The 26,613-nt window shown below is 34.3% G+C and overlaps 2 protein-coding genes across 7 annotated transcripts in view; one reads left to right on the top strand and one right to left on the bottom strand.

The window, feature by feature from the left end:
* Positions 1 to 6,467, top strand: part of PLCXD1 (phosphatidylinositol specific phospholipase C X domain containing 1) — a 38,458-nt gene extending 31,991 nt beyond the window's left edge. For 5 of the 6 annotated variants that reach the window (XM_074300266.1, XM_074300268.1, XM_074300271.1 and 2 more), the window contains 2 exons: positions 3,141 to 3,324; positions 4,406 to 6,467. In XM_074300266.1, the coding sequence (XP_074156367.1) occupies positions 3,141 to 3,324; positions 4,406 to 4,644 (423 nt within the window). In that variant the 3' untranslated portion in view covers positions 4,645 to 6,467. The remainder of the gene's footprint in view (positions 1 to 3,140; positions 3,325 to 4,405) is intronic. The other variant, XM_074300269.1, reaches the window with a different exon arrangement.
* Positions 6,468 to 8,427: 1,960 nt separating this feature from the next.
* Positions 8,428 to 26,546, bottom strand: GTPBP6 (GTP binding protein 6 (putative)). The gene is made up of 10 exons (XM_074300265.1): positions 26,195 to 26,546; positions 25,165 to 25,302; positions 24,068 to 24,138; positions 23,444 to 23,574; positions 20,744 to 20,814; positions 20,095 to 20,253; positions 15,995 to 16,203; positions 14,557 to 14,705; positions 13,947 to 14,099; positions 8,428 to 8,859 (listed from the first exon to the last, which is right to left on the bottom strand). The coding sequence occupies exons 1-10, from the start codon at positions 26,544 to 26,546 to the stop codon at positions 8,736 to 8,738; spliced, it is 1,557 nt and encodes a 518-aa protein (XP_074156366.1). The 3' UTR covers positions 8,428 to 8,735.
* Between the last annotated feature and the right edge of the window lie 67 nt (positions 26,547 to 26,613).

Here is a 26,613-nt window from a genome sequence, read left to right as displayed (position 1 = left end):
TTAGATGTGTATATGTGTAGCTATCTCAAGTGATTAAAACTCAAGCTTTTTTTAGTACTTAAAGGGATAAAACCCTCAACAACCTAGATAGCAACTCAATCTCTAAAAGACAGAGTTTTTATACTAAGTAGCTGAACAATTTTCTACTGAAGTCCTCATAATGCTGTGAAAGAAACCCTGGGTTCACAAAAACTAGTAGTAGAATCTAAGTCCTTAACAGGTCCCAAGAAAGAAAGGATTAAATTTTAGGCTTGGTGATGTACTGCTATATATCTATCATTGTTGGACCAAACCAAGTTAGGACAGAAAATTTTGTCACCAGACTGTCACAGGTGGCTGTGAGGTGATTTTTTTTTTTTTTTTTTTGTTTATATGGCTTATCTCATTGGATCTTCAGAAAAACCTTGTGAAGCAGGTTTTATTTTATAGTTGAAGAAACTGAAGCAAAGTGGTTAAAGTGACACAGGATCATAGAGATAATAAGAAAATGAAATTAGATTAGGTCTTCCTGTCTCCAGGCCTGGTGCTCTATGCATTGCATCAATAGCTTCAAAAGATATTGCTATGTTTTGTTGGTGTGTACACTATTTCCTGGAATCCTCTCAGTGTTAAAAAAAATAAAAAATAAAATAAAATATTTCCCTTGTTTTTAGCTGATGTGGCAGGATGTTATGATAGATTGCCTTCCTCTTGCTTCTTAACTTTTCCAAGGATACAAGGATACACTATAATGCTAAGCACATAGTAGCCCTATTGACTCACTGGGGGCAAAGCCACTGAGTAGGTGGTGAAGTTGTACAATCAGATTAAAGAGTTTCATACAGATAATTGCATACAAGTATCTATAAAATAAATACAAGGCACTTTTTTTTGGTGGGGGGAGGGCTATTATTTACAGGAATCAGGAAAGTCTAGATACATAGCTTGCACAGAAAGCCTTCTAAGAAAAAATGTGCTGTATGCTTGTAAATATTACTTCTGTAGCCTTAAAAAAAAAGTCATTCCAATTTTCCAGGCTGGTTTCTTCATCTGTAAAATGAGAGAGGGATTAGGTGATTTCCTAGATCTCTTTCAATTCTAAATCCCAGGAGGCTATGACCACAAAGCAAGTAATTAAGCAAAGTACTTCAGATGTGATCCATAAACCTAAATAAAAGCAGCATTTGTTAACCCAGATTAAAACAAAACAAAACCCAAGGTTATTGAGAGCTGATTGCACATGAAATTATTTTCCTATCACATTTTATAGTGATGTTTAATCCAAGTTCATAAAGATACAGCATAATATGCTTAATAAGCTCCAAAAATATGAACATACTGTTCTCTCTTGTCAATTTTCTGCTTGAACTTTTTAAAATAGGTTGCTCTGATTTTTTTTTTGAGGGCTTTCAAAACTTCCTGCATAAACAAGGAGTTCCCACAGAGGCTAATAGTTGTTACAATAACTAATCTAAATGTCAGCAGAGTTACAGTCCTTCTTCCTTAAGATTTGAGGTTTTCTTCATTTCATGGCTAGAATTTTCTCAAATGAATGGCATCATAATTAAATATACTGTGACTTGGAATGATGTAGTGTTCGTATCTCTTGTTTAAATTCAAATACATATACATATCTCCCTACCTCCAACAAAACAATAGCCCTTTTTATGCTATTAAAGGATAAGCAGTTTCACTGAGGCCTAGTGATGAGAAATAAGATTTTTTTTTTTTACCCACATGTAGTATGAAAATTTGTGCTTTTTTTGAATATATTTTTTATCTTCTAATTATTAGGCTCAGAGACAAACGAAAGGTGGTTTGACATGCCAATAAGAGACCAAAGAATAAGCAGAAATGCATAAAATGGATTGGATTTAATAATAGTAAGACATACTATATAATTGTATATATATTTATATATCATATTCATATTTATACTGTATGTTATACTATATAATTGTATATACATTTGTACAGAACTTTAGTTTTTGATAGACTGTGGCCCCAGTGGATAGAGTTCACTTTGAAGTCAGAGACTAGTTCAAGTTTTGCTTCCAATGTTTATTAGTTCTGTGATTCTAGGGAAGTTGCTTAATCTCTCAGTTTTTATTCAGCTTTCTAAGATCATAAATAGTAGAGATGATGCTGACTTGTTCTTTTAGAGGAATTTTATATACTAGTGTAATCCCATGTCCCACTTCTATACCTATCCAGAGGCCTTAAATCAGGAAGATCTGATTTCAAATATAGCTTCAAGAACTAGCTCTGATCCTAATCAAACTTAACTGCCTCAGTTTCCCAAACTGTAAAATGGGGAAAAACACAGCCATCTATCTCCCATTCTGCTAGGAAGATGATAAAATAAGGTCATATCTGTTATCTAAAAACTCCACCAGGTAGGTAAGGCAGGTGCTGATATCTGAATTTCTCAGATGAGGAAACAGGCTCAGACAGCAAGTTTCAAAAACAGCATTCAAACAACTTTAAGCATTGGGTATTCTAACCGTTCCTTCACAATTGCCGCCCTCATAAGAAAAGCTTATATCTGAATAACTTTAGTTGTAAAAACAAAGGATGAACCATACTCATGCTTTTGGCATCAATCTTGAACTGAAAGGCAAGAACTGGGATGTAGCGATTTTCCAAGCATCTTCAAGCAAAGGCTGGATGGATGACCCTATGCTGGGAATGCTATAGAGGGAATTCCTGTGTAGGAGTTTTTTGGACTAGATGGCCCCTGAAATCTCTTCCAAATCTAAGATGTCTAATGTCAACATTCTTCACTTCTAGAGAGTATTACTCATTAGGTGTTATAACAATGCTGTTTTTGGTAGTTGCTCTAAGTATAGAATCTTACAAATGTTGTGGGTAGAAAATGGGAAAGATTGGTGTTTTGAGCATGACTTTATCGATAAGACATTGATATTTGCATTATATTGTGTTATAACTCAAAACAACTATTATTTCTAATAATGATCTTTATGAGGAAAAGCCATTTCTTTTGTAAATATGTGCCTGAAATTATTTTTAGTTTAAAAAAAAATCCATGTAACTATTGTCAACAGAGGTGTAGTAATTTTTGCAGTCAGGAGAGCTGAAACTCCTTCAAACCCAAGCCTACTGGTTATCAGTAATCTTTTCCAATTCTGAATGCCTTTTAGGAACTCTTGACATTGAAGCAACTTTGGAGACATGGTTATAGAGTTATTGTCTCATACGAAAATGAGACTGCTGTGCATAGTCATAAGGAGCTATGGCCTGGAATTCCCTATTGGTGGGGAAATAAGGTGAAAACAGATGATCTGATCTGTTTTTTGGAATCAATGAAAGAATCTGGACGCCCAGGTAAAATATTTAAAATATTTATTTTTATACTGTCTTCAAGGATATGCTGGTGTTTTTTGATATAGTGATTTTTAATCGTTTGGATTCTAAACCATGTTGGCACGTTTTTGAGAAGGAAAGCTTTCTCTGAAACTGTGAGTTGCCCAATTTGAAGTAGTGATGAAATTAACAGTAACTTGAATGTTAAAAAGGTCATAGTAGATTCAAAGTTTATGTGGGACTAATACCATTATCATTCTCATTCATCTAATCTCAAGTATCAATTAATCAAGAAATAGTCACCAAGTGCCCACTATGTTTAAGGATCTCTGTTGTGCAACAAGCAAGGAGTTGGGTAGGAGACAGCTAGGTAGCTCAGTTGATAAGAGCACTGGGTCGTTCAGTCAGAGGAGTTTAAATTAAAATCTGGCCTCAGCACTTCCTACAGAGGTGACCCTGGTTGAGTCACTCTGGTATTTTTGTCAAGAAAACCCCCATAGATAGTCTTGGTGTTTGACGGTTCGTGGGGACACAAAGAGTTGGACATAACTAATGGTACAACAACATATTATGAAGTAGCTAAATACATGTTACTACTGATTGTGCATGGAATAATTTTAGAATTATCAATCTAGATTCTATTAATCAACATATTTTAAAAACAAATTTAAAAAGTCCCAAAACTAATTCCAAGACAAGACACAACAAACTGCCAATTTCGAACAACGTTGTGACACTGAGGTATAGATGAAAATTGTTGACTGGTCATCATCACTAGAGAACCAGCTGAAAACTGATATAAGACTATACAGATTTTATAATTTTTGAGCTAGAAGGTCCTTAGAGGTCACCTTGTTGTATCTTCTCATTTTACAGATGAGATAAATGGGACCCAAATAGATTGTGCACTTTGATAAGCAGAGCTGAACCTACAACTCATGTCTATCACTCCTCTATACCACACTACTCAACTTCCTATCATTCTTTTATCATCAAGCACACACTGATGGAAGCACTCAACAGAGCCTTCTGTGATAGATTATATGTCTACAGTATGATGTTTTTGTCAGATGCATAATTTTCTAATGTTTTCTTATTTCAGATGAATTATTTGTTGCAGGGATTAATCTTACTGAAAACTTTCAATATATCATGGCTCATCCATCTGGATCACTCAAGAAGATGACTTTGCCCAATCTCCCATACCTGGATGCATGGGTTCAGAAACAATGTCCTGGGCCAGGGACAAAGTGTACCAATATCATTGCTGGAGACTTCATAGGATCTGACAGTTTTGTCAGTGATGTCATTGCTCTTAATCAAAAACTTCTTATAGAATGATCATTTTTTGAAAATATTTTTATGAATCAATCTTAAAATTGATTACCAAGTGATTAAATCACTAAAAATTACTTATTACTTAAGGATATAATTTCATTAATATGGATATTCCCTCCAGATTGCAACTCCTTTATTCCTTAATAGACAATTTAATGATTTATTGTGGCTCACAAAAAATTCATTTTTTAGCAGTCACCTTCTGATCATGCCTCTCCAAATTTGGATCACTGCTGAGTTTGTCCTAAAAACCTTTTAAGCTGCCAGAAATTGCCCTCAAGAAGTTGAGATCACTGGGGCAGCTAAGTGGCACAGTGGATAAAGCACCAGCCCGGAAGTCAGGACGACTTGAATTCAAATCTGTCCTCAGACACTTAACACTTCCTAGCTGTGTTACCCTGGGCAAGTCATTTAGCCCCAATTGGTTCATTAGAAAAACAAAAATAAAAACAAAAGTTGAGATCACTAACATTCTACAATGTAGCATCCAAATGGGACGTTAATAGAACGATATGATAATATAATTATAGAACATTGGTAAGAGGGTGAACCATCTGCAGCTCCTTAGAAAAGGTCTGTGTGAATTTAAATTCTCTGAATCATGCTAAATACTGCAGATTCCTTAGGGTAAAAGAAACTCACAAAAGAAAGTTGTATACTTTCATATATTTATACTTTTATACTGTTAAAGAACAATATATGTTGTATATTGTTCTTTAAAAGATCATCAGAATAGCATTTTGACAATTGCAAAAAATAAACCCACAGGTCCAAATGAATACGAAAAGCTTTTTATATTCTTGTTCATAAGTACAATCATTTTAGATTCCTCCTCAGAATTTTATATTCGTAGTTTATTTTTTAACTTCATTAAAAATCCCTGTATGTTTTCTCTTTCCTGGTCCTCAAGGCTTGCCACTAGCTTGACTGATTTGCTTCAATGTTTCCAGTAGTAAAGTGGAACACATTTCTTGGGATGTTTGAGAAGAATTTCTTCCACAGATTAAAGATGTTAATATACTTATTATTCCTAGAAATTTTATTGTATTTTATAAACAATATTTGAAACATATTCCCATTACAATTTACCAGATTTACAATTTACATTAAGCTCTAGCAAATCCATCTAGATCACTGATGAAAATGACTAACCTCCTGTATATAAATGCATGGTAGTAATGTCCATTATTTCTTCAACGAATTTTCTTCTTTATTGAATCCCATCTCATTTTGTTTTTGAAGGTACTTTTTCTTCTGATAATTTCCTTTTGTTTCCACCTGGACTCTAATTATCACTGTCATATGACCTTATGTTGTTTCAAATCCTCTTGCTTTTTACGAATTCCTAAGCAACCCTACTGATCCCCTTTGCTGTTCACATAATGTTCTAAGACTTGCTGTCCTCAAATTTGAGCTCTGTGTTCTCTATCTAAAGTTAGATTCTGCCCTCATTATTTTATTATTTTGGTTGTTTTTCAAGGCTTTTTTTTTTTTTTTTTAACCCCTTGCTTATAAGATCTGTTATTTATCATTTTGCAAGCAAGCTCTTTGTTAAGCACTCATTTCCTATATTCGAATACTTACCTATATGTCCAAATTTCAAAAAATGAAAAGGCTACATTACCTTGGTGTATTTCTGTAGCTTTAAGATGCTGTGACCATGGTGTTTTTGTTTTAAAAGTGGAATAAATACAAGTAATATTTGTTATTTCAATTTCCTCACAAGAGGAATGTTTTAGGCATGACTCCAGAAGACCAGTGATGAAGCCTGCTTCTGTCTTTTGATAGAGGTGATGTACAGAATAAAGCAAATTCTTCTGATAGTCCTAATGTGTGGATCTGTTCCTTTTGTCTGATGATGCTTGTTACAGGAGATAAAGATTTTCTTAGGTGAAAGAGTTTGAACCAAGAGGAAAAAAGAATTAGAAAATACACAGAAGATAGCAGAAGGAAATTTAGAGAGAAACACAGACAAGGATGCTAGTTCTGGAGTTACTGTTATATTTATTATATACTTTAAAAAAATAAACTGCATGTAACAGATTCATAGTTTCATATAGGATTCTCTTGTGTTTTTCATTGTAAATTGTTGTATCCTGCTTTCTAGAGCCAAGTTGGGGTGATAAAACATACTGTGCTTTCTAGAGCCCCCACACCAGGGTGATTAAAACATATGGTCTTAGTGAAGGGAGTAATAATGCGAAACTCCCAAGGATGGTTAAAATATGGAGTCTGTTTATTCCAAGGTCTTCCTCTTTTATATACCCTAATCCCTTATGTAACCAAAACAACACTGGGCATGTGCTAAGTATATACTGTGCACATGGGAACCACACAAAGATAATGCCCATAAAGAACTAATGGAATAAGGAAGCTTAAAGCTAGGAGGAGAAATAATTTACTAATAAGATTCTGGCATTTTTCCTATCTTAATTAGGAAAAGATGAATTTTGTACCAAAGCCATTTTATTTGTCTGCTAAAATGAACCATTTAAAATTTCACAGAAATTTATAAGGATGAATTTTTTAATGTTTATAGTTTTTTCATTATAGCATAGTTATTATAGGAGCTTTGATTTTAAAAAAGGGGGAAACGCTTCAAAAATATTAGATGTTTAATTACTGTTTCTCAAATACTACCTTTCAAAAAACCTAAATGTGCTTCTTTTTTTCCTTTGTTGGAAACCATTAAACTTAAGGAATGAATCCATTTCCTTAGTAACTGGATGACTATTAGGCAATGTTTACAAATCCAAATTAAAGGGGAGGGTAAGATACATATTATCTGTTTTTCTGAATAATCTGATCAAGTATAATCAACTTTTCCTAAAATGTAAAGGAGTCAAAGGAATTTGGTGGATAACTGAATGACCTAAAAAATTCTACAACTATTACCCATTAATATTTGCCTCTAGAGGTATCCTCTGCTTTCCTTCTAGTTCCCTTTTTCCCCACTCTTACTTGCTTTCTTCCTTTCTCATCTGCTATATTCCCAGTTCTCCTCATAGCTTCCCAATCCATCTATTACCATTAATAATAATGGTGTTAATAGTAATTAATTAATAGTAATAAAATAGAGGAGGAGGAGGAGGAGGAGGAGAAAGAGGAAGAGGAAAAGGAGAGAGAGCAAGATCGAGACCTAGAGAGAGAGAGAGAGAGAGAAAATCACAATCTCAAAACAAGAAACACAATCTTGTTTTGTCTGGGGATCTGAAAAAGAGTAGGCAAAAGGGTGGTGGTGAAGATATGCCCTCATCATTCCCTAACTTGTATAAAATGTTTTCGTCCTTCCTCCACTTCTTCACCTAGTCCTAGTAAAAGGCAAGTTTTCTGAAGGCAAGGCCTATGCAATTCTTAACTTTGTAAGTACAAAGCTTAAGATTAGGATAGTGTGATATGCATAGTAAGAACAAAAAGAATGAGGAAATGAAAATAATAATTGAGCCTAGATAGGAAAATAATTGGGAAACAAATAAGATAAGGTGTTACTTAGCATAAACCCTGAAATACAACCATTTTCTATCTTTCTATTTAAAAAAGAATGAGTTAACTGGGATAGGGTGAATGTTTAAGGAGGTATAGGTAGAAATATTTTTTTCAGTTCCCCTGAATGATGAAATTGTGTTAACTTGAAAATATTGATTGCCATGGATGGGGAGGGAGGAAAGAAAGTTTAATATTATATAAAATTTCTGTTATCGTAGGAATATAATGGCTGGATAGGCAAATTTTGGCTTTTTGTTACCATGATTCTTCTCCCAAGAAAAACAAACAAAATCCCCAAGATTTAAAAAGCTCAAAAATAACATAAATATTTATTTACAGATTAAAAAACAGGTGAAGGCAGCACTCTAGATCTAACAAATTTCTAGAAAGTGATTCAACCAGTGTATTTTTTATCTATATAAAGCAACTCAGAATTAACATAATCTGACATCCATTTTAAAGGTGAGCTTGCCATCATTGTTACTTCAACATAGCAGCAAACATATCTTAAATGAAAGGCAGAGTGGAGTAGCTATTTTGGTATTTAGGCAACATTCCTTCAGAATGCTTAAAACACTGAGTAGTTACATACTATAATGAATACATTATTACATTGGAAAGAGTTTTCTATACTTGCCATAAGCTGAATTACTTATGATGACTTTTACATTGGCTGTTCCATTCTCAGGCATTACATCAACTTCCTGTACAGTTGCTTCTTTATAAAGCCAGCTATAAGTAAAAGATAATATTTTATGAAAATCATTAATCCATTTGATGCTATATGCCACCAATTTACATTTCACATTAAAAACTTTTACCTTGAAAAAGAGCCGTTTTTCTATAGTACAAAGCAGTGGGCCATCAAAACCATTTGCTACTCTACTGGCTAAGAAATAGACTAGTTGATCCGCGGAATAGGTTAGGTTCACAGGACAAAATAGTCAATAACTATAGCAATCTAGTGTTTGACAAACCCCCAAACCCTAGCTTTTGGGATAAGAATTCACTGTTTGATAAAAACTGCTGGGAAAGTTGGAAACTAACATGGCAGAAACTAGGCACTGACCCACACAACACCATATACCAAGATAAGATCAAAATGGTTCATGATCGAGGGATAAAGAATGATATTATAAATAAATTAGAAGAATATAGGATAGTTTGCCTCTCAGACCTGTGGAAGAGGAAGGAATCTGTGACCAAAAAAGAACTAGAGATCATTACTGATCACAAAATAGATAATTTTGATTATATTAAATTAAAAAGTTTTTGTACAAACAAAACTAATGCAGACAAAATTAGAAGAAAAGCAATAAACTGAGAAATATTTTTACATTTAAATATTCTGATGAAGGCCTCATTTCCAATATATATAGAGAATTGACTCAAATTTATAAGAAATCAAGCCATTCTCCAATTCATAAATGGTTAAAGAATATGAACAATTTTCAGATGAAGCAGTTGAAACTATTTCTAGTCATATGAAAAGATGTTTCAATCTGGAATTATGCCCAAAAATTTATCAAACTATGCATATCCTTTGATCCAGCAGTGCTACTACTGGGCTTATATCCCAAGGAAATATTAAAGAAGGGAAAGGGACCTGTATGTGCCAAAATGTTTGTGGCAGCCCTTTTTGTAGTGGCTCGAAACTGGAAAATGAATGGATGCCCGTCAATTGGAGAATGGTTGGGTAAATTATGGTATATGAATGTTATGGAATATTATTGTTCTGTAAGAAATGACCAGCAGGATGAATACACATACATTGGATTTAACATATATTTTAATATGTATTGGACTATCTGCCATGTAGGAAAGGGGTTTGGGGGAAGGAAGGGAAAATCTGGAACAGAAGGTTTTGCAAGGGTCAGTGTTCAAAAATTAGCCATGCATATGTTTTGTAAATAAAAATCTATAATAAAAAAAAAAAAAAAAAGAGAGAGAGAAAAAGAGCAGTTTTCCCAAGAATTCATATAGGAGGGGTTGTGTCTTTTTTCCCCTGTATTACTTGCTATATTCTGATACTTATTCTGACACTTATTATTCTCCTAAAAAACATTACATCCTTAACTACTCTCTCCAGTACCAGACGCACCCTTTTTCATATTGATTTTTCTCATTCTGGAATAGGAAGAAGAATAGACATGCTTCTAGATCCTCCCTCTGATAAGGAGTCTTTTGAGGTTTACTCTGTCCAAATTAGGGAACTGTGTGTGTGTGTGAAGAACTCCTCAAAATTAAACTTTCTGATTCTAAGCTGGCTTTTTTTTTTTTTCCCCCTTTCTCAAGCAGTGTAGCACCTAGGTCATAGACTTGGTCTGCTCTAACACTTGCCCTTCTACCTGGAGGATGTCACAAGACATGCTGATGTTTCCTCAAACACTCTGGCCTTCCACTTCATTAACCTTCTCAAGTCCCATGACTAATACCTTCACTTCATTTCAACTATATAAAAGAAACTCTAAATCCTTGATCACTTAGCAAGTTTTTTACCTTATTATCAAGAACTATTAAATTCCTCAAAGTACTATCGTAGATCATAATCTACTATCTATATTCTTGTAACTTACTCTTCCTAAAACTATTATTTTATCTCATTGGGGTCTTTAACTTCTCTATTTCTCAATGCTCTGGTTTCACTTTATCATTTCTTCCTAATCATAACTCTATAAGTTAACTAGTTCAAGCATAAACTATTTTCTGCTCTTGAATCTTTTGCTCTATTGCCACCCAATGCCTTGCCAGAATCAAAGCCTGGAATGGCTCACCATCCCTCTTTTCTACTTTTACTAATATACTGCTAAATAGCATGAGAAATTCAAAGTTGAAAAAGTTAGCTGTACCCATCTAGCCTAATCCCTATTTGAGGAGTTTACACTATAACATAACTGAAGTATCACATAACCTATGTCTATTACAACTTTATATTCTATAATCTCAACTAGAACCTTATTGTAGCAAGATAATTTTTTTACTTTCTTCCATAATTGAATCTCACACTCCTCACATAGACTGTTTTATACTTTCTTTCCTCATTCACTCACAGTATACTTCCTCTTAGAAGAGAGAAAAATACACTATTTATCATAAGCTTTCTATCCTCTATTATAATTCTTAAAACTTCTTGACATTTTCTACTGTTCACTCTTCTATTCTCTTTAGCAAATTGTCTTTTTTTTTCCCCCTTGATGCAATTGGGGTTGAGTGACTTGCCCAGGGTTATTTATACAGCTAAGAAGTATTCAGTGTCTGAGACCAGATTTGAACTCAGGTCCTCCTGACTTCAGGGCTGATGTTCTATTCACTGCACCATCTAGCTGCCCCTTCTTTTCTATTCTCTAATTACAGAAAGAAGGGTTAGGTCTTCTGGACACCCTAAAGATTAATTCTATTTAAGTTCTTGATATTATCCCTGCCCATATCCTTTGGCACTTTGTTCCCTCAATCATTCCCCCAGCCTCTACTCTTTAAGAATTCCCATCTATTTGGTTTCTTTTTTTTGTTGCCTACAAACATGCCTAGTATTTCTTATCCTTAGAAGATTCTTCAATTGACCTATGGTTTCAAAGAAGTTATAAGCCCTAGATGTCTCCATCGTTTCACAGCCAACATCACATTAAAGCTTGTCTACAGCAATTACATCCTGTAAATCAGTTGTCTGTAGTTTAGCATCTTGTTATGGGCCAGAATTCTGTACCTGAAACAAGGATTCTTACAACATATTAAGTCAGTGGAATTGATAAGACAATAGTTATCTAGCTTAGTATGGTGATTAATAGTTCTCTTAGTTCAGTATGACTGATTAATCTTACAACAAATAATGGTTCCCTAGTGATATATTGATTGGTTTATACTCAGTATACTGTAAAGGATCTAATTATAATAGAACATATAAACTGGGACAACTCAGCCAAGGTGGGACTTGTAGAGACAGATTCATTCCATCTTTGATCAGGCTCCTGGTGGCTCTCCTTCTTCCTGTACTTTGGGAGAGACTGGTACAGACTCAGAAGGATTCAGAGACAAATTCATTACATCGTCCACCTTTGTGAGCACAAGCCCTCAGATTCAAGAGATTACTCCATCTCACACCATCCTGGTGGCTGGCCTCCTGCATTTCTCCATTGAGACCAAAGCCCACCTGAATGCCACAAGAAAGCTAGCTGGGCCCCAGGCAAGGAAACTAGACTTTGAAGGAGACAATAAAAGAATTAGGACTTTAATACCTGGCTATTCTCTTGGTGATTACTCAACTGAAATGAAGGCTAGTCCAGAGACCTCCAGAAAACCAAGCCAGAAGACTACAGCATCTGACTTTACAACCTCAAAACTTGGCTGAAATAGTTCTAAGGTTACCAAAAATCGAATGGCCTTCCATCACTCCTGAGTGCTTGCAGCATTTGACAACATTGCTCAACCTCTCCTCCTAGAAACTACACTTCCTAGTTTAAGTGATAGTTTTTTCTATTTCTTTTATCTTTTACTTTCCTTTGCCAGATTATCATTCAAGCCCATCTCTTCTATGTGGGTATACTCTAGGATTCTGTCCCTGGGTCCACTTCTATCTTTGTGATATCATCAGCTTCCAAAGTTCAACTATTCTGTTTGCCCTAGTTGTGGGATGTTTTTCTCTTCAATGGAAGATAGTAGAGAGCAAAGCCTGTTTTGTTTTTGTTTCTGTGTCCCCAGTAGTGACCGCCAGTTAATACACTAAAATGCTTTTTTTGAGTGATTTCATAATATATTCTTGACTCCTACTGAGTTGCAGTCTTTTAAAATCTCTATATATTTTTTATCTATTGATGCCTGCCTGATTTAATTCAAATGTAAGACTTTTGCATTTATTTCCAATAAAATTCATCTGATTAGAGTGCTGTGTTCTAGTCTGTCAAGATTTTTATCCAGTGTTTTAGAAATTCCTCCAAGTTTTCTGTAATCTGGGTGAGAAGTATAAAATCTATTCCTTTATCCAAGCTACTTATAATACTGTTAAAGAAGATAGAGCTTCTCTGCAGACCTCTTTCCTAGAGGATACCGAATAATGAATGATTACAATTGGGTCCCTCCAATCCACTCTCCATTTCTGTACCTGACTTCTGTACATTAAACTTCCCAGGCTAATGTTAAAGTACTTTCTATCCCGAATGTAATTAGCTGATGTTCTGAAGTCTTGGCCTTCTAGATTATTTCTTGTTAAATTTGTATATAAATCCATAACTTTGTTAATTTTCCCTCAAGATTGGGTCTGACTAGGTCAAATACCCTTTATCCAATTATACTTTCATTCAGTCCTTTACTACCAACTTTCTATTGTTTTCTATTTCCCATTCCAGATATTATCTTTAATTTCCTGGTCCATATGCTAGATTACTCTGCAAGGGTTTTAGATGCTGCTGTAGTTATGTTATGGCACCTACCCTAGATTTCTTCAAGAATACAATTTTTAGGGGCAACTAGGTGGTGCAGTGGATAGAGCATCAGCCCTGAAGTTCAAATCTGGTCTCAGATACTTAACACTTCCTAGCTGTGTGACCCTGGGCAAAGTCACTTAACCCCAATTGCTTCAAACCCCAAAAAACCCCCAAAAACCAATTTTTAGACTCCAAAATTTAATTACTTTCAGACATAAGAACTTTCTCTTTATTCTCAGGAAAATGCAAAATCTGACTATAAAGCTTTTTAAGCAGTTGTTTATTTTAGGTTTTATTAATTAAGTTTTTTCTTTTTTGTAAGTCATGTTTTAAAATCAATCCAGTGATGACACTGTAGCAATTATTCTTTCAGTTAACTATGGTTGTTACTTCTCTATTTACCTTAGCTGAGCTCCTTCCAGCTTTATATTAAGAGTGAGAAGTTTTTTTCCAGTTGCTTTCAAAACTGCACTTTCTATTTCTGCTTTCAGTTTCTCCAATCCATGTCCAAGAAGAGCAGAAATGGTTATAGCATTTGGTTCTGTAGATTCATAGCTGAAAAACAAAGGTAAGACTGGCAAGCATTGTTAAAGGTATATGAAGAAGCAATGAAGCTAGGTTAATCAGCTAATAAAGAAGGGAGTGAGACATAAGATTAGCCTAGGTAACTGAAAAAATGATGAATATTAGGCATTCTACACTACCCTTGCCAGCTGGAATTCTAAAAACCTCTAATTCTTTACCATCTGAGGAGTGAAAGAGCCTGGTCTACATGACTGAAAAAAAACTAATCCATGGGAAAGCCATTATAGATACCACGTAGTACCTATATTATAACTAGAAGAGCTTTCTTTTCATGTATATAAGGAAATCCACCTCATGGAAGAACTGAAGATGAGAAAGTTTCAAGAAAAGAGGAAGGGTACTAAATAGTCTACCAAGGAAAATTTCAGCAAAAAGAGAAGGATGTGGAAAAAAATATAAGTTTAAAATACTGCATTTTTCCTCTTACCTTTCTACTAAGTCCGCCTTGTTATGAACTTCTATAATTGAATCTAGTAACTGGTTTGGCAGATTCAGATTCTTTAGAACAGACAAAACACTTGCTTTCTGGAGGTCAGTCTCAGGGTGACTTATGTCTCTCACATGGATTATTACATCCTATAAAACACATATGGTTACATGAGGACAGTTTCCATAATAAGTCTACAAGATCAACAAAACAGACATGTGGTAATGTATTTTTCTATAAATAAAGGATTAGTTCTCTGTCTCAAAAGGTCACAATGATTAGATTTCACTTTGAATTATCTATAGTACTAAAAGGGATTTAAAGACATCATATGACTTGTTCCTGCAAGCCTGAATCAAAAAAGTTACTTGTAAAACAAAGCTAAAACTTTTGTTCTTTTAATGATGAAATAGGGTACTATGGGAATGTAAAATCTCATGTATTATTAGACAAGGTTCTGTCCTGGCTGTTTACTGAACTGCTTTTTCCCCTTCCTTTTAAAATTTTTGTTAAAAGAGGTGGCTTTCTGAGTAAGAGAAGAGAGGAAGAATATATTTGGAAATGAGGCAAGTTGGTAGCATAGTGGATAGCTCTGGGCCTGGAGTAAGGAAGATCTGAGTTCAAATATGGCTTCAGAATTATACTAATTATGTGACCTTGGATAAGTCACTAACCTCTGTTTGCCTCAGTTTCCTCAACTGTAAACTGGGAGTGATAATAGCACCTATCTGGCAGTGCTGTTGTGAGGCTCACATGAGATCATATTTATAAAGTAGATAACACAATATGTGGCACATAATAGCTACTATATAAATGCTAATATTAGAAGATATAAAAACGTAAAGATATGAAATTAAGGTAAGTAAAACAAAGCCAGACATAGTAGAACTTCAGATAATACTTGGAAGAACATGGAAAACAAAAGCATTTTTTTTTTTTTTGTTAAATCATTAATCTTGTTAAATATCGAAGATTTTACTTCTTTTAATTTCTTCAATATTTTTGATTAACTAAGTTTGTGGTTATTTTTAAAGTTATTTATTCATGCCAGTTTTAACAAATATGACATTTAGAACCCTTTGTTACTGACAATTTGATCGGATATTCCTGGCATTCACTTGAAATGTACTAAGCATCATGCAATTAACACCTCATTTGATCCTTCAACAACCCTGCTAGATAAGTGCTATTATTACCCTCATTTTATAGATGAGGAAACTGAGGCAAACAACTTATGAGACTTATCCACACTGTAAGTATCTGAGAATGGATATGAACTAAAGTTTTCCTGACGCCAGGCCTAGAATTTGATCAACTGAGTCACCTAGTTGCTGGAGAGATAAATGCTTACAAAATATATTAACTTAAAAAAAAAAAAAAAAAAAAAAAAAAGGAAGAAAACTTTCATTGCTTGGCAGTTTTTATAATATTAACCTACTGAGTAAGCTACATCTTCCAGTGTAGCTGAAAAGGACTCAATGAGATCATGAGGAAGTTGAGAGAGGAATCCAATGGTGTCTACATAAACAACAGTCATATGGGAAGGTAAAGATCCAGAATGCGCTGTAATATCCAGAGTAGCAAACAATTGATCACGAGGCTGAACTGATGCATCCCCAGTCAGAGCTTTGATTAAAGTAGTTTTTCCTAAAAGAGCAGTCAAAATCAAATATTTTAACACAATCAAAAATTTTTATTTGTGAGCTAAGATTATAATTTTATTAACTATGTTCATAATTTTGTGTATTTGGGATAGATTATACAGATAGATATTGAGATGGGCCCAAAGTTGAACAGAAGGATAAGAGTAGGTTAAACAGCCCTGAAGAAAAAAACAAGATTTTTTATTGATGCAAATTTTCCCATGAAAGCAAGGGCCTATTTTTCAATAGAAATATTTTATCCATGTTGCTAAAATTTAAAATGACTGTCACACAGAGGGCAATGGGGAAGTAAATGTTAGATGTAAGGTGGCTAAAAGATATATCCAATGATGAAGTCTGAAAAGCAGGAGTGAAAAATCTCATCAAGGAATTTTATGAGGGAGAGAAGATGGGCTGATTGTTTAAAGAGTAAGGGTTAATGATAGGCAAAGAGCCAGGCTGGTCAACTGGCATCTTTAAAATGTTAGGAAAACTCCACGATGTTGGGTAGTGAACTTATGGGAAGATGTAGACAAGAATCATGCAGGATAGGTAGATATAAACAATTTGTGACCTGCATCTTTTTTTTTTTTTTAAATGATAATTCTATTTTCCTCATTTCAAGTTAGTGGACTAGAATGATATTAATAAAAACAAAATATTAATCTACATTAAGCTTCCATTCAAAATAATTTTTTCTATGGCAAAAGAAGCCTTGGGGTTGTTCTTTTCAATAATATAAACACCACTACATTAATGCATAGTTTCATACCTTGTTCCACCCTACTTAAAGAGAAAAAAAATGATTAATTCCTATATGGATCTCAAAACTTGCACAAAGATCTGTTATAGTAGTTATGGGGTAGAGGGGTAGTTCAATTATTTAGACATCTCTTAAAGATGTCTTCCTGTTACAAATATAGCTCTGATAACTTTCTGACTTGCTTTACTAGAAATCTCATCTTTCAGAAAGGGAGTAATGAGGGAAACTTCTATTCTGAACTTAATTCTGCATAGTATACATGAAATAATTGGTGAAATAAAATGGGAAGTTTAGAAGTCAGAGATTGTTTCATTCTAAAATTCACATTCAATAAGGTTATCTGACATAGTCTGATATATTTAACTTAAGGTCAAATTTCCTATCAACCAGAGCTGTTTAGAAAAGAAATGAATTGTCTTAAGAGGAAGGAAGTAAGGACAGGGTAAGCAGACTAAGAAAATGGGAAGAGGGTTTTGAATTTCTCTCTAGAATTATTCTGGGAGGCTAAATGCTTTTGGTGAGCTGATCTTTTGATGAAATTCTTGGATTAATGAGATCACATATTCATTTGGGAACCTGAGTAATTATCTTTCACCTTTTTTGAGTTCATTCAGATCTGTGATTTCATTAGTATAGGAAATTTCTGCCTCTACCAATGCAAATCAGCAATTTTATTATAATTTATAGTCTTAAAGCATCACTGGAAGCATTAATAAGCTAATTACTTGCTCAGGATACCTTATTAGTATATGACAGAGGCAGAATTTAAACCCACATCTTTCTGACTTAACTCTCTAGCTTTTATACCTTGCTGCCTCTCTTCCATAAAGCAATTTAAAGTATGCTGCCCTTAGGTGTGTAGTAAATCATAGCCTTCCCCGAGTTCTCTTTTCCTCCTCTGTAAAATAAGGAGCTTGCACTTCATAATCTTTAGGGTCCTTTGTGCCTCTATAATTTTATTTTTTTCTACTTACTGAAATATTCTCATAAGAATAAAAAAAATTGATAATATTGTGTATTTGCATAAGGCACCTAGCAACTATTTCTTCCCCAAGCTTACAAACTGATAGGACAATAAAGATCCATACAAACATTAATGGGGTACTTTACATTAAAAGGCAATGATATTTTATATCGCTGGCATACTGCACTGTGTGGTGGCAAATGAGAAGAAGCCATGGTAGCTGTTTAAATGGGGAAGAGTGGGTAAGTGATAACAAAAGGCTCTATGACTGGAACTCTTTGACTGAACAGTATCCAGTTACCTTAAAATTATAAGTTTAACTTCTGGCTCCTAGATGAAGAGAAGTTATTGAGAAATGTTAATTACTTATTATTTCTTAGATGGAGTAAGCCAAATCAAATTGTTTAAAATGTACCAAAGATGGAAATAGTCAGGCAACAAAAGACTAATAAAAAATTTGGTAGGAATGTCAGCTTTCAAAATGAAATAAATCTGTTAAAGGATGTTAAGGGCATAAAGTTAAAGACAATAAAAAGCTGTTGCTGTTTTGAAAAAAGTTAAATTGGAAGAAAAAGGCAGTTCAAAGAAGAGTTGGGACCCTTTTTGGGGGAAGATGGAATAACAGAGGGATTCAAATCTTGTTTCTTTTGTTTTTTTTTTTTCTGTAAAATGACCTTTCATAGGCAATGAGAGAACAAAATTGACTTATTAGATAGAGGTAATGCTCCAGAGAAATAAAGAGAGAATAAATGGGCATATTTTGCCCTTGAAGGATTCAAACTGAAGCGGGTTGGGATCCCTTTAAGAAAGTGAATTTCCTATTGATCTGTGATTCCTTTCATATTTCCAGTCCCTTCTGGTTGAAGCATATCCTCCACAGACAAGTTGTTTTTCCAGGATGCCAGAGCCTTTGATTCTACAAATTCTGGTCAAAAAGCATCCCTTTGAATTTCAACAGGAGATCCTGGCTTGTCTCAGTCCCTAGTAGGTCTGAGCCAACTTGGACTCTCCCAGACCCCGATGGTTTTGATCTGTTCTGGTTGTCCCAGCCCCTACCAAGACACCCATTATAATAAGCTTCCATCAACTAAAGTCTTTGCAGATTGACCTTGGCAGGTCCCTTTACTGTCAGGACATTCTGTCCATTGAGAACTGCATTCTTAGTGCAAAAACTCCATTTTCCATAGATCTGCCACTATAGAAGTCAGTCTCTGGTTAAACTGATTGCTATCTAACAATAAATTTTTATTTTGCAACTAATATTTGGGAGTGAGTGAATTCTTTCACTCCTAAAATCTGCAGCCGATTTAAAGGGGATTCTTAATAACTCTCTTACAGCCACTAACCTCTAGACCACCAGGAATCTAAACCACCCAAACAGCATCAAAACTACCTTGCTGAGATGAACTTCATGTTTGAGCTCTGAAAATACAGGAAAATACTAAGTTAGAATTAGAAAGACCTGCATGAGGTTCTGCCTCAGTTTGTGTGGCTATGAGATATTCCATGTTTCAATTTCTTCACTTACAAGATAAGGGGGTTGGACTTGAGGACCTCTAGGATCTAAATCTATAATCTTGTGATAATTGTTTTTATTCTTTCATTTTAATACAAGCAAGCAAGCATTTGGCCTCTTTTTTAGGCTGAAGGTACACTTAACTATGCTTTCAAAACATAAATGAAATAGAAATTTAGTCCTATAAATTATTCTTCATTTGCTATATAAAGAACATTAATTATAGAAGTTTTACATAAATTTAAGAACATAATTAACTTTAAAAAAGACTATGAAATCTTGTTAATTAAAAAAATGGTTTTGTCTTTCTAGTAATTGTTCTACTTAAATACCAATAATCCTAAACTTTCAAAACAGAAAACATCCATAAAAAGTACTATCCAGAAGTGCCTATTAAAATGATAGAGAGTAAATAGGCTAAGGAATATTTGATTGATGTTAATTTGGTCCAAATAGAATAGAATTTCCCACTGAGGAGCTTATTTTTAGTTTATTCAAAATATGTGTTGGCTTTTAATAAATATTCTCAATCTTCTAATGTTTCTACATAGAAAATCCTAAAATTTATCCAAGGAAGAATTAAAAAACAAACAAACAAACAAACCCCTAAAAACAAATAAAAAATCCTATGCATATTAGACTTTTTCCTTACCACAATTTGTGTATCCCATTATAGAAATAATGGGAAGTTCACGCTTTTTACGTTGACTTCTGAGAAGATGTCTTCTTTTCTTTAGCTTCTCCAGGGCTTTCTTAATTTTTATTTCTTTCTCTTTTAAGACCCGCTGCTGTATTTGCATGAGTGTTTCTCCTAAAAAGCAAAGTTTGGTTTTGTTTTTTAGTAAAAATAGGATGAAAGTAGAAAAAAAAAAGTTTTTATTAAAGGTCTTTATAAGGAGAAAAACATAGAATCAGCATATCCCTTTCTAAATTACTAATTCCCAGTAACCAAGAGGTCATTATTGTTTTTCTCATATAGCCTCTAGTACCTTTCTGCTCTAAAAGAAGTTGGAAAAAAGTCAAGCATAGATCAATATTTTCACTGCAATACACATGCTAGGTATTTGAGAAAACTGTACTTTGCTAGTGAGTAATATATTTGGGGATATATAAGACATGCAAGAGATGATGGGATTCTGAATTATCTTTTTTCAATTTTGAATGTATTCTAAACTCACAATGTTATAACTGTTTACTGAACAAATAAATATATATATTCCCAATATATTTATTTGTTCAGTAAACAGTTTTGCTACTGGCTTCATTTGTAGCCACAGATAGCCTGAAATATTTTGTTTTACCTGATCCCATGATATAGCGGGAGCCACCACCTTGCTGATCTAACTGAGCAACTTCATTTTTCAGATTTGACCTGGTATTGAAATAGGAGTGAAATTGTTTTAAAATACTTAGCAAGTTTACCTACTGATCACAGAAATACAAACTTCATAATATGAAGTATAAAAATTTTAGTCAAAAGGCAAAATAAAAATCTAAATATGAAAGTGACAAAAAATGGAAGCCAATCAAGCAGCTTAAACATGTCTCTAAATATGAAAAATAATAAACAAATATTATTTTGAGCAAACTATGCCAAAGTCTTTGTCAAAAAAATGAAACTGATCATATTTTAAAAGTTAGGAAACGACTTGTTATTGATGGCAATCTTAAATTATATATAGTCAATCTACCAACTTGTTAAAGCAAAGAACCGAATTAGTATTAAACTAGAAGAAATTATATTGAGAAAAAGCAAAGGTATGTAATAGAAATAATTAAATCCTGATCTATCTAAACAAGTTATCAATAATAAAAGAAGTTTAATGAATAGTAAACTATAATAATTTTATATAGAAGTTTAAAAAAGAACCGTAAACCAATTATCACAACAAGGAGACTAAAAAAAAGCCTAACAGCAGTTTTCTTATCAAATACTTGACTTGCTTGCCTAATAGAGAGAGCCAAAGTTACTTACAATTTCGAATATGAACTTTGTGGTAAAACCTTAACAAAGAAAGTCTTCAAAATAATATTACAAACAAAACTGTCTCAGAAACAAGCAGTTAATAGATAAAACTCAGTGAAACAAAGTTCAGGGAAAGATCCCATCACACAGTCATCTAGAAGATGAACATTTAAGTATGAAAGTGAAAGTAGGACTATAAGAGAAGAAAAATGGAGAAGGTCTGCAAAGTTTTTTTTTTTTTTTTTAAAATACTTAACTTTTCATTATTATAGATAGTAAAAACTATTCTTGGGTTTTAAAATTAGTCTTAGATGTGCTTAAAGAAGTGAAAATGACACTAACCAGAACAAAGAGAGAAATAGCAAGTAACCACCATACAAAGAAAACATTCATGTCAGAATTAGAGTTTGCTTACTACCTTAAAGGCTATTTTCTCATATGAATTCTTATTTATACATCAAAATCATTCAAGATTCTTTGAAAAATGTAATACAGAAACCCTTATCAATGATCCATCATGTAAAACATTTAAAAAGTTGAGAAAGTCCCTGTTCTCAAGATATAAAAATTCAGAACAGTGTAGGGTTGATGGAAAGACCTATAAATTGAAGAATGAAGACATGATCCAGAGGTCCTTACATTAAAATTTTAAGATTATAGCTATAAGATATAGAACAAAACTGTTTTTAAAGAACTGAAAATGAATCTGCACAGAGGACAATAGATGTACCTCATCTAACAAATAAGAAATATATTATAGAAGAAAGACTAGTCACATGGTGAGGGCGAGAGATACCAGATGGACTACTTGAAAGATCCTTTGATGATTTTTGTTGTCAGGAGACAGTGAGGAAAACCTTCAAGTTGCTGTAATGAATTTAAGGGCAAGACTTGCATAAGATACAAAGAAAGTCCAAATCAATGTTATCTCAGATCCACTTATATATCTGAGTAATAATGTAAAGGAACATAATACGGCATTAATAATCACAAGATTTATAGAAAATTTTTATCATTTGCCATTGATTTTCTTTAATATTTCTTTAAGGATCTGTAATTTTCTTATGTGAAAATGTGTTTATGTTTAACCTATATTGGATTGCTTGCTGTCTTGGGGAAGGCAAGGGAAAGGAAGAAGAAAAACTGGAACAAAAGGTTTTGCAGAGGTGAATGCTGAAAACTATCTTTGCATGTATTTGAAAGAATACTATTAAAAAAAAAGAAAACATGTTTAATATAATTGTACCTGTATAACAAATACCAAGATTGACTGCCATTTTGGGGAGAGGAGAATAAAAATGAAAATCATAATCTTATTATTAATTCCCCCCCCCTGAAGCTGGGGTTAAGTGACTTGCCCAGGGTCACACAGCTAGGAAGTGTTAAGTGTCTGGGACCAGATTTGAACTTGGGTCTTTCTGAATTCAGGGCTGGTGTTCTATCCACTGCGCCACCTAGCTGCCCCCAAATCATAATCTTATAAAAGTAAATGTCGGGGTAGCTAGGTGGCACAGTGGATAGAGCACCAGCTCTGAAGTTAGGAGGACCGGAGTTCAAATCTGGTCTCAGACACTTAACACTTTCTAGCTATGTGACCCTGGGCAAGTCTTAACCCCAATTGCCTGAGGGGAGAAAAAAGTAAATGTCAAAAAATAATACTTTTTTTTTTTTAAAGAATGTCATTTTGTGGTATCATTTTGTTGGTATGGGTCTTTCTACCACTGATGAAGATTAAACCATGCTTTAACAGAACTTGTGCTCTGTTGTATAGCTTTTGAAAACCACCACAAATGAAGCACTAACATGGATATCTACTCTCATTAAGATGATTTTTAGTGCAAACATAATGATTCTATTTCATAAAATAATTTTGGTAGTAAAATGTTAACACAAATATATTAAAGCAAAAAAAAATGAGAGATTCTCTCAGGATGGACATTTTACTTTTTAAGAAGAAAAAACCTAGCTTTCTTAGGGGAGATGCAAGTGATGACACGATAAAGGTTTTGTTTAGAGAGCCATTATATGGAAGTACCTGAGAAGTGGAATTTCAGCCAAAGCAATCTGAAGTTTAGCTTCCTTAGTCATAGCATTGCAGCGGAAAATATGAAGAACAATTGTGAATCGGTCAAATACTTCTACTCCCCAGGCAGCTTCAAGTTCTTTCTTTAAGAAAACAAAAAACAAAAAGACATGAAAAAAAAAAAAAGTGAGAGGTAGAAGGATATATACTACATATTAAAAAGGCCACAAAATTCTTTCTGAACATAGATGGGGAAAAGAACTCCAAATAGAACTATTACTTAAGACTCTCCAAAACCTTGGGGCAATAAGGGGAATTAAATGAAAGGTAAGATTATCAATTATAAATAGAAATTATACATTTTGCTTTCCATATACATGGATGATCACTAGCTGATCTGGAGAGTTCTCAATATATAAAATTATAGGGAAAAAATGCTATCTTCTTGATTCAAGGAGCTGACAGTTATATATGTGATACTGAGGAAAGTACCTTGGGCTAGATCTAAAAGCATTATTTTATTTTAATTTCACTTCTTCAAAGTTTATACTTTGTAAGTTTACACTTACAAGGTTTTAAATTTATTCCATGTTTTACTGCAAGTCATCCCTCTAAATAAACAAAAAATTATCATACCTTTGTTAATGGACTCATCCTTTCTACATTCAGGAAGACAGAAGTTATGTGTGGTGATCCTCTAATTTTTTCTAAGGAAAAGAGAAAATCAAATAAATCACAGAATTTGAACTCTGGGATTACAATATATTACAAAGATCTCATTCTAGCACTTTGGAAACTTATTTTCTTAATATATAAATTATAACATCAACAAACTGCCATAGTGGCTAAATGGAAACAAGATAAAGTAGCGAAGCAGTCACAATTAGCATTGATGTAATGCTTTATGCTTTACAAAGTTCTTTACATACATTATGGCATCTATTCCTCACAACAATTTTGTAGTATAAATATCTCATGGGGGGAAGGGGAGGAAAAAGAGGAGAGGGTAAAAAGAGTAAAGAAGCAAGTAAATCCAATTTTGGATAGGTGTCTTGATTTTAAAGCCTGTGTCTTTTCTACCACCAGACAACTGCCTAGTGTAGGAAAGTTTCTATAGAGAAAGTGAACTTGTACTTGGAGGGAATATTATGGAAATAAGTATTGTTCTAGACCTGGGGGAAAGGCATGCCAAATCGGGTTAAATAGAGGAGCTCTCCTGAGCAGAGAGAAACAGGACAGTGATAAGAAAAGAGGAAGATGGGATAGAGTAATGTAGATTCTGAATTTAAGGTAAGTTGACAAAGATGGATATTTTTGATTGATTCCATTTCTGATGCAAAGCTATGATTAAAGAGATTAAACTTCAGATAGTTTTGGCTGACATTACACTTTTCATGTATTCCCTCCAGATATTAAAAATATAACAAATGATAAACATGTAATCAAATCTTTGTTAATAATTTATTCTATTTTAAATTAAATTGTATCAGGCTATATGTAAGAAAAAGCTAATGACAATCACTTCATGTGTCACTTTTATCTTCTAATGTACTTTTATACCAGTTCTTTGAAGCTGGTTTCAATACTAGACCAAAATTTGCATTATATAATGATAATCAAGAACTATTTTTGACTTTTCATAACCATAGCTGAAAGAGACACAAGAGTAAAGATTGGAATCTTTGTGCAATACTACATAAAATCCAATATCAATGCTTCCTAATCCCACTCACCTGTCAGAAGTTTAAAATTCCCCTTGCCAAACACCAGCTTCTTGTCTGGAGTTTTTGTTGATAGGATCATTGTCTCTTCCACTGACCAGTTCAGCAGGGTATGCACTAGAGTTTTTGCCTCAGCCACCTGAAGTTCAGCTTTGTGGAAAAATTAAAGCCCTGGTAAATCAGATTATTTTAGTCCATGAAATCAGGACAAGAGTGAAACTTGAATGGGATTGGCATCCTAATCAATATTTTCTTTCAGAAAGAGGTGTCATTTTATTTGCATATCTCTACCTGAACTGTGCACACTGTTATTTCAAATTCTACTTCAAACAGCCTTCTGGGGAAATTAATTTTCCTTTGGAACAATAGTTAGGTACTTTCTTTTATGATAACTTTTATATGGCCATTTTTTTTGTGTAGATGCCATATACCACTGAGAAAAAAGATATTTTTTTTCTATTCCCATTCAATTTCTCCAGAGGTCTATCACATCTAATGTTTCCAAAATTCTAGTCTTATATCAAACTAAAAATTGTCTCTAACTTTTTTATTCCCCTGTTATCTTCTACCAGCTGCCTTCTTAAGATCCCTACCTCCACTTCCATTAATACACTGTTTTCCCATATTAGCTTGTAAATCGTAGCAGGGCAGGGGTTGTCTCCTTTCTGTCTTTGTGTTCCCAGATCTTAACAGTGCCAGGCACATAGTAGGCATTTTAAAAAATTGTATTCTGAGGCTCAGTATCGCTTCATTTGTACATATTTATAAACAGGGAATTAAAAAAACAAAACAACATTTGCTCTCCAGCCCCCTCCTTTCCATATTTCAGGAAATTTTATGGGCGTGGGAGGCAGGGAAAAAATGATTTACACAGATAAATCCCGACTAAATGGACTAGCTGGCCCAGAGCAAAGACAAGAGATAAAACTGGGATCCACCCAGGTCCCTCCGCTTAGAGCCCGGCCCACCAGAGGCCCGCCCCGTCCCCTTCTTCCAAGTCTGCCTCCCGGTTACAAGCCCCGCCCTCAAGACTGTCACTTACCTCGAGTCAGAGTCGGTTTTTTAGTTCCCCATTTGACATCCGGGTGAAGCAAAAACACACGCTGGGCCCCTTGGGGCAGCAAAGGCTCCCGCTCCAGCAGCAGCTCTTCATCCTCTTCATCTTCCTCTCCTGTTTCATCCTCTTCCTCGTCTTCCTCTTTCTGGCCTTTCCTGGCAATCGCCTCTCCTCCAGACCCAGAAAGCAACCTGCCTTTGCCCGGGTTCTTGCCGCCGAAGGTGGAGAGCGCGTGGACACGGCGATCCCGAGGGGCTGGCGCAAATCCTTCTCGGAAGCTACAGGCCGCACGGAGCAGCGGTAGTCCGCGGCGGACGGCGGCCCGGAGGGTCCACATCACACAGCTTCGCTCTCGTCAGCAGCTCCACCGCCGTTCACACCGGAAACAGGATTGCTAGTACTCA

Source organism: Sminthopsis crassicaudata, chromosome 3, assembly GCF_048593235.1.
Source record: "Sminthopsis crassicaudata isolate SCR6 chromosome 3, ASM4859323v1, whole genome shotgun sequence".
NCBI lineage: Eukaryota > Metazoa > Chordata > Mammalia > Dasyuromorphia > Dasyuridae > Sminthopsis > Sminthopsis crassicaudata.
The sequence above is the reverse complement of the archived record's forward strand: the minus strand, read 5'-3'. Positions and strand labels throughout refer to the sequence as shown.

Excerpts from the sequence above, each read along its gene's own strand:
- GTPBP6 (XM_074300265.1), bottom strand. The coding sequence starts at position 26,546 with ATGTGGACCCTCCGGGCCGCCGTCCGCCGCGGACTACCGCTGCTCCGT. Across the intron at positions 20,254-20,743 it reads CCGCTATATCATGGGATCAG|GAGAAACACTCATGCAAATA; the intron begins GTAAAACAAAAT and ends TTTGCTTTTTAG. Across the intron at positions 14,100-14,556 it reads AAGGCGGACTTAGTAGAAAG|CTATGAATCTACAGAACCAA; the intron begins GTAAGAGGAAAA and ends TTTGTTTTTCAG.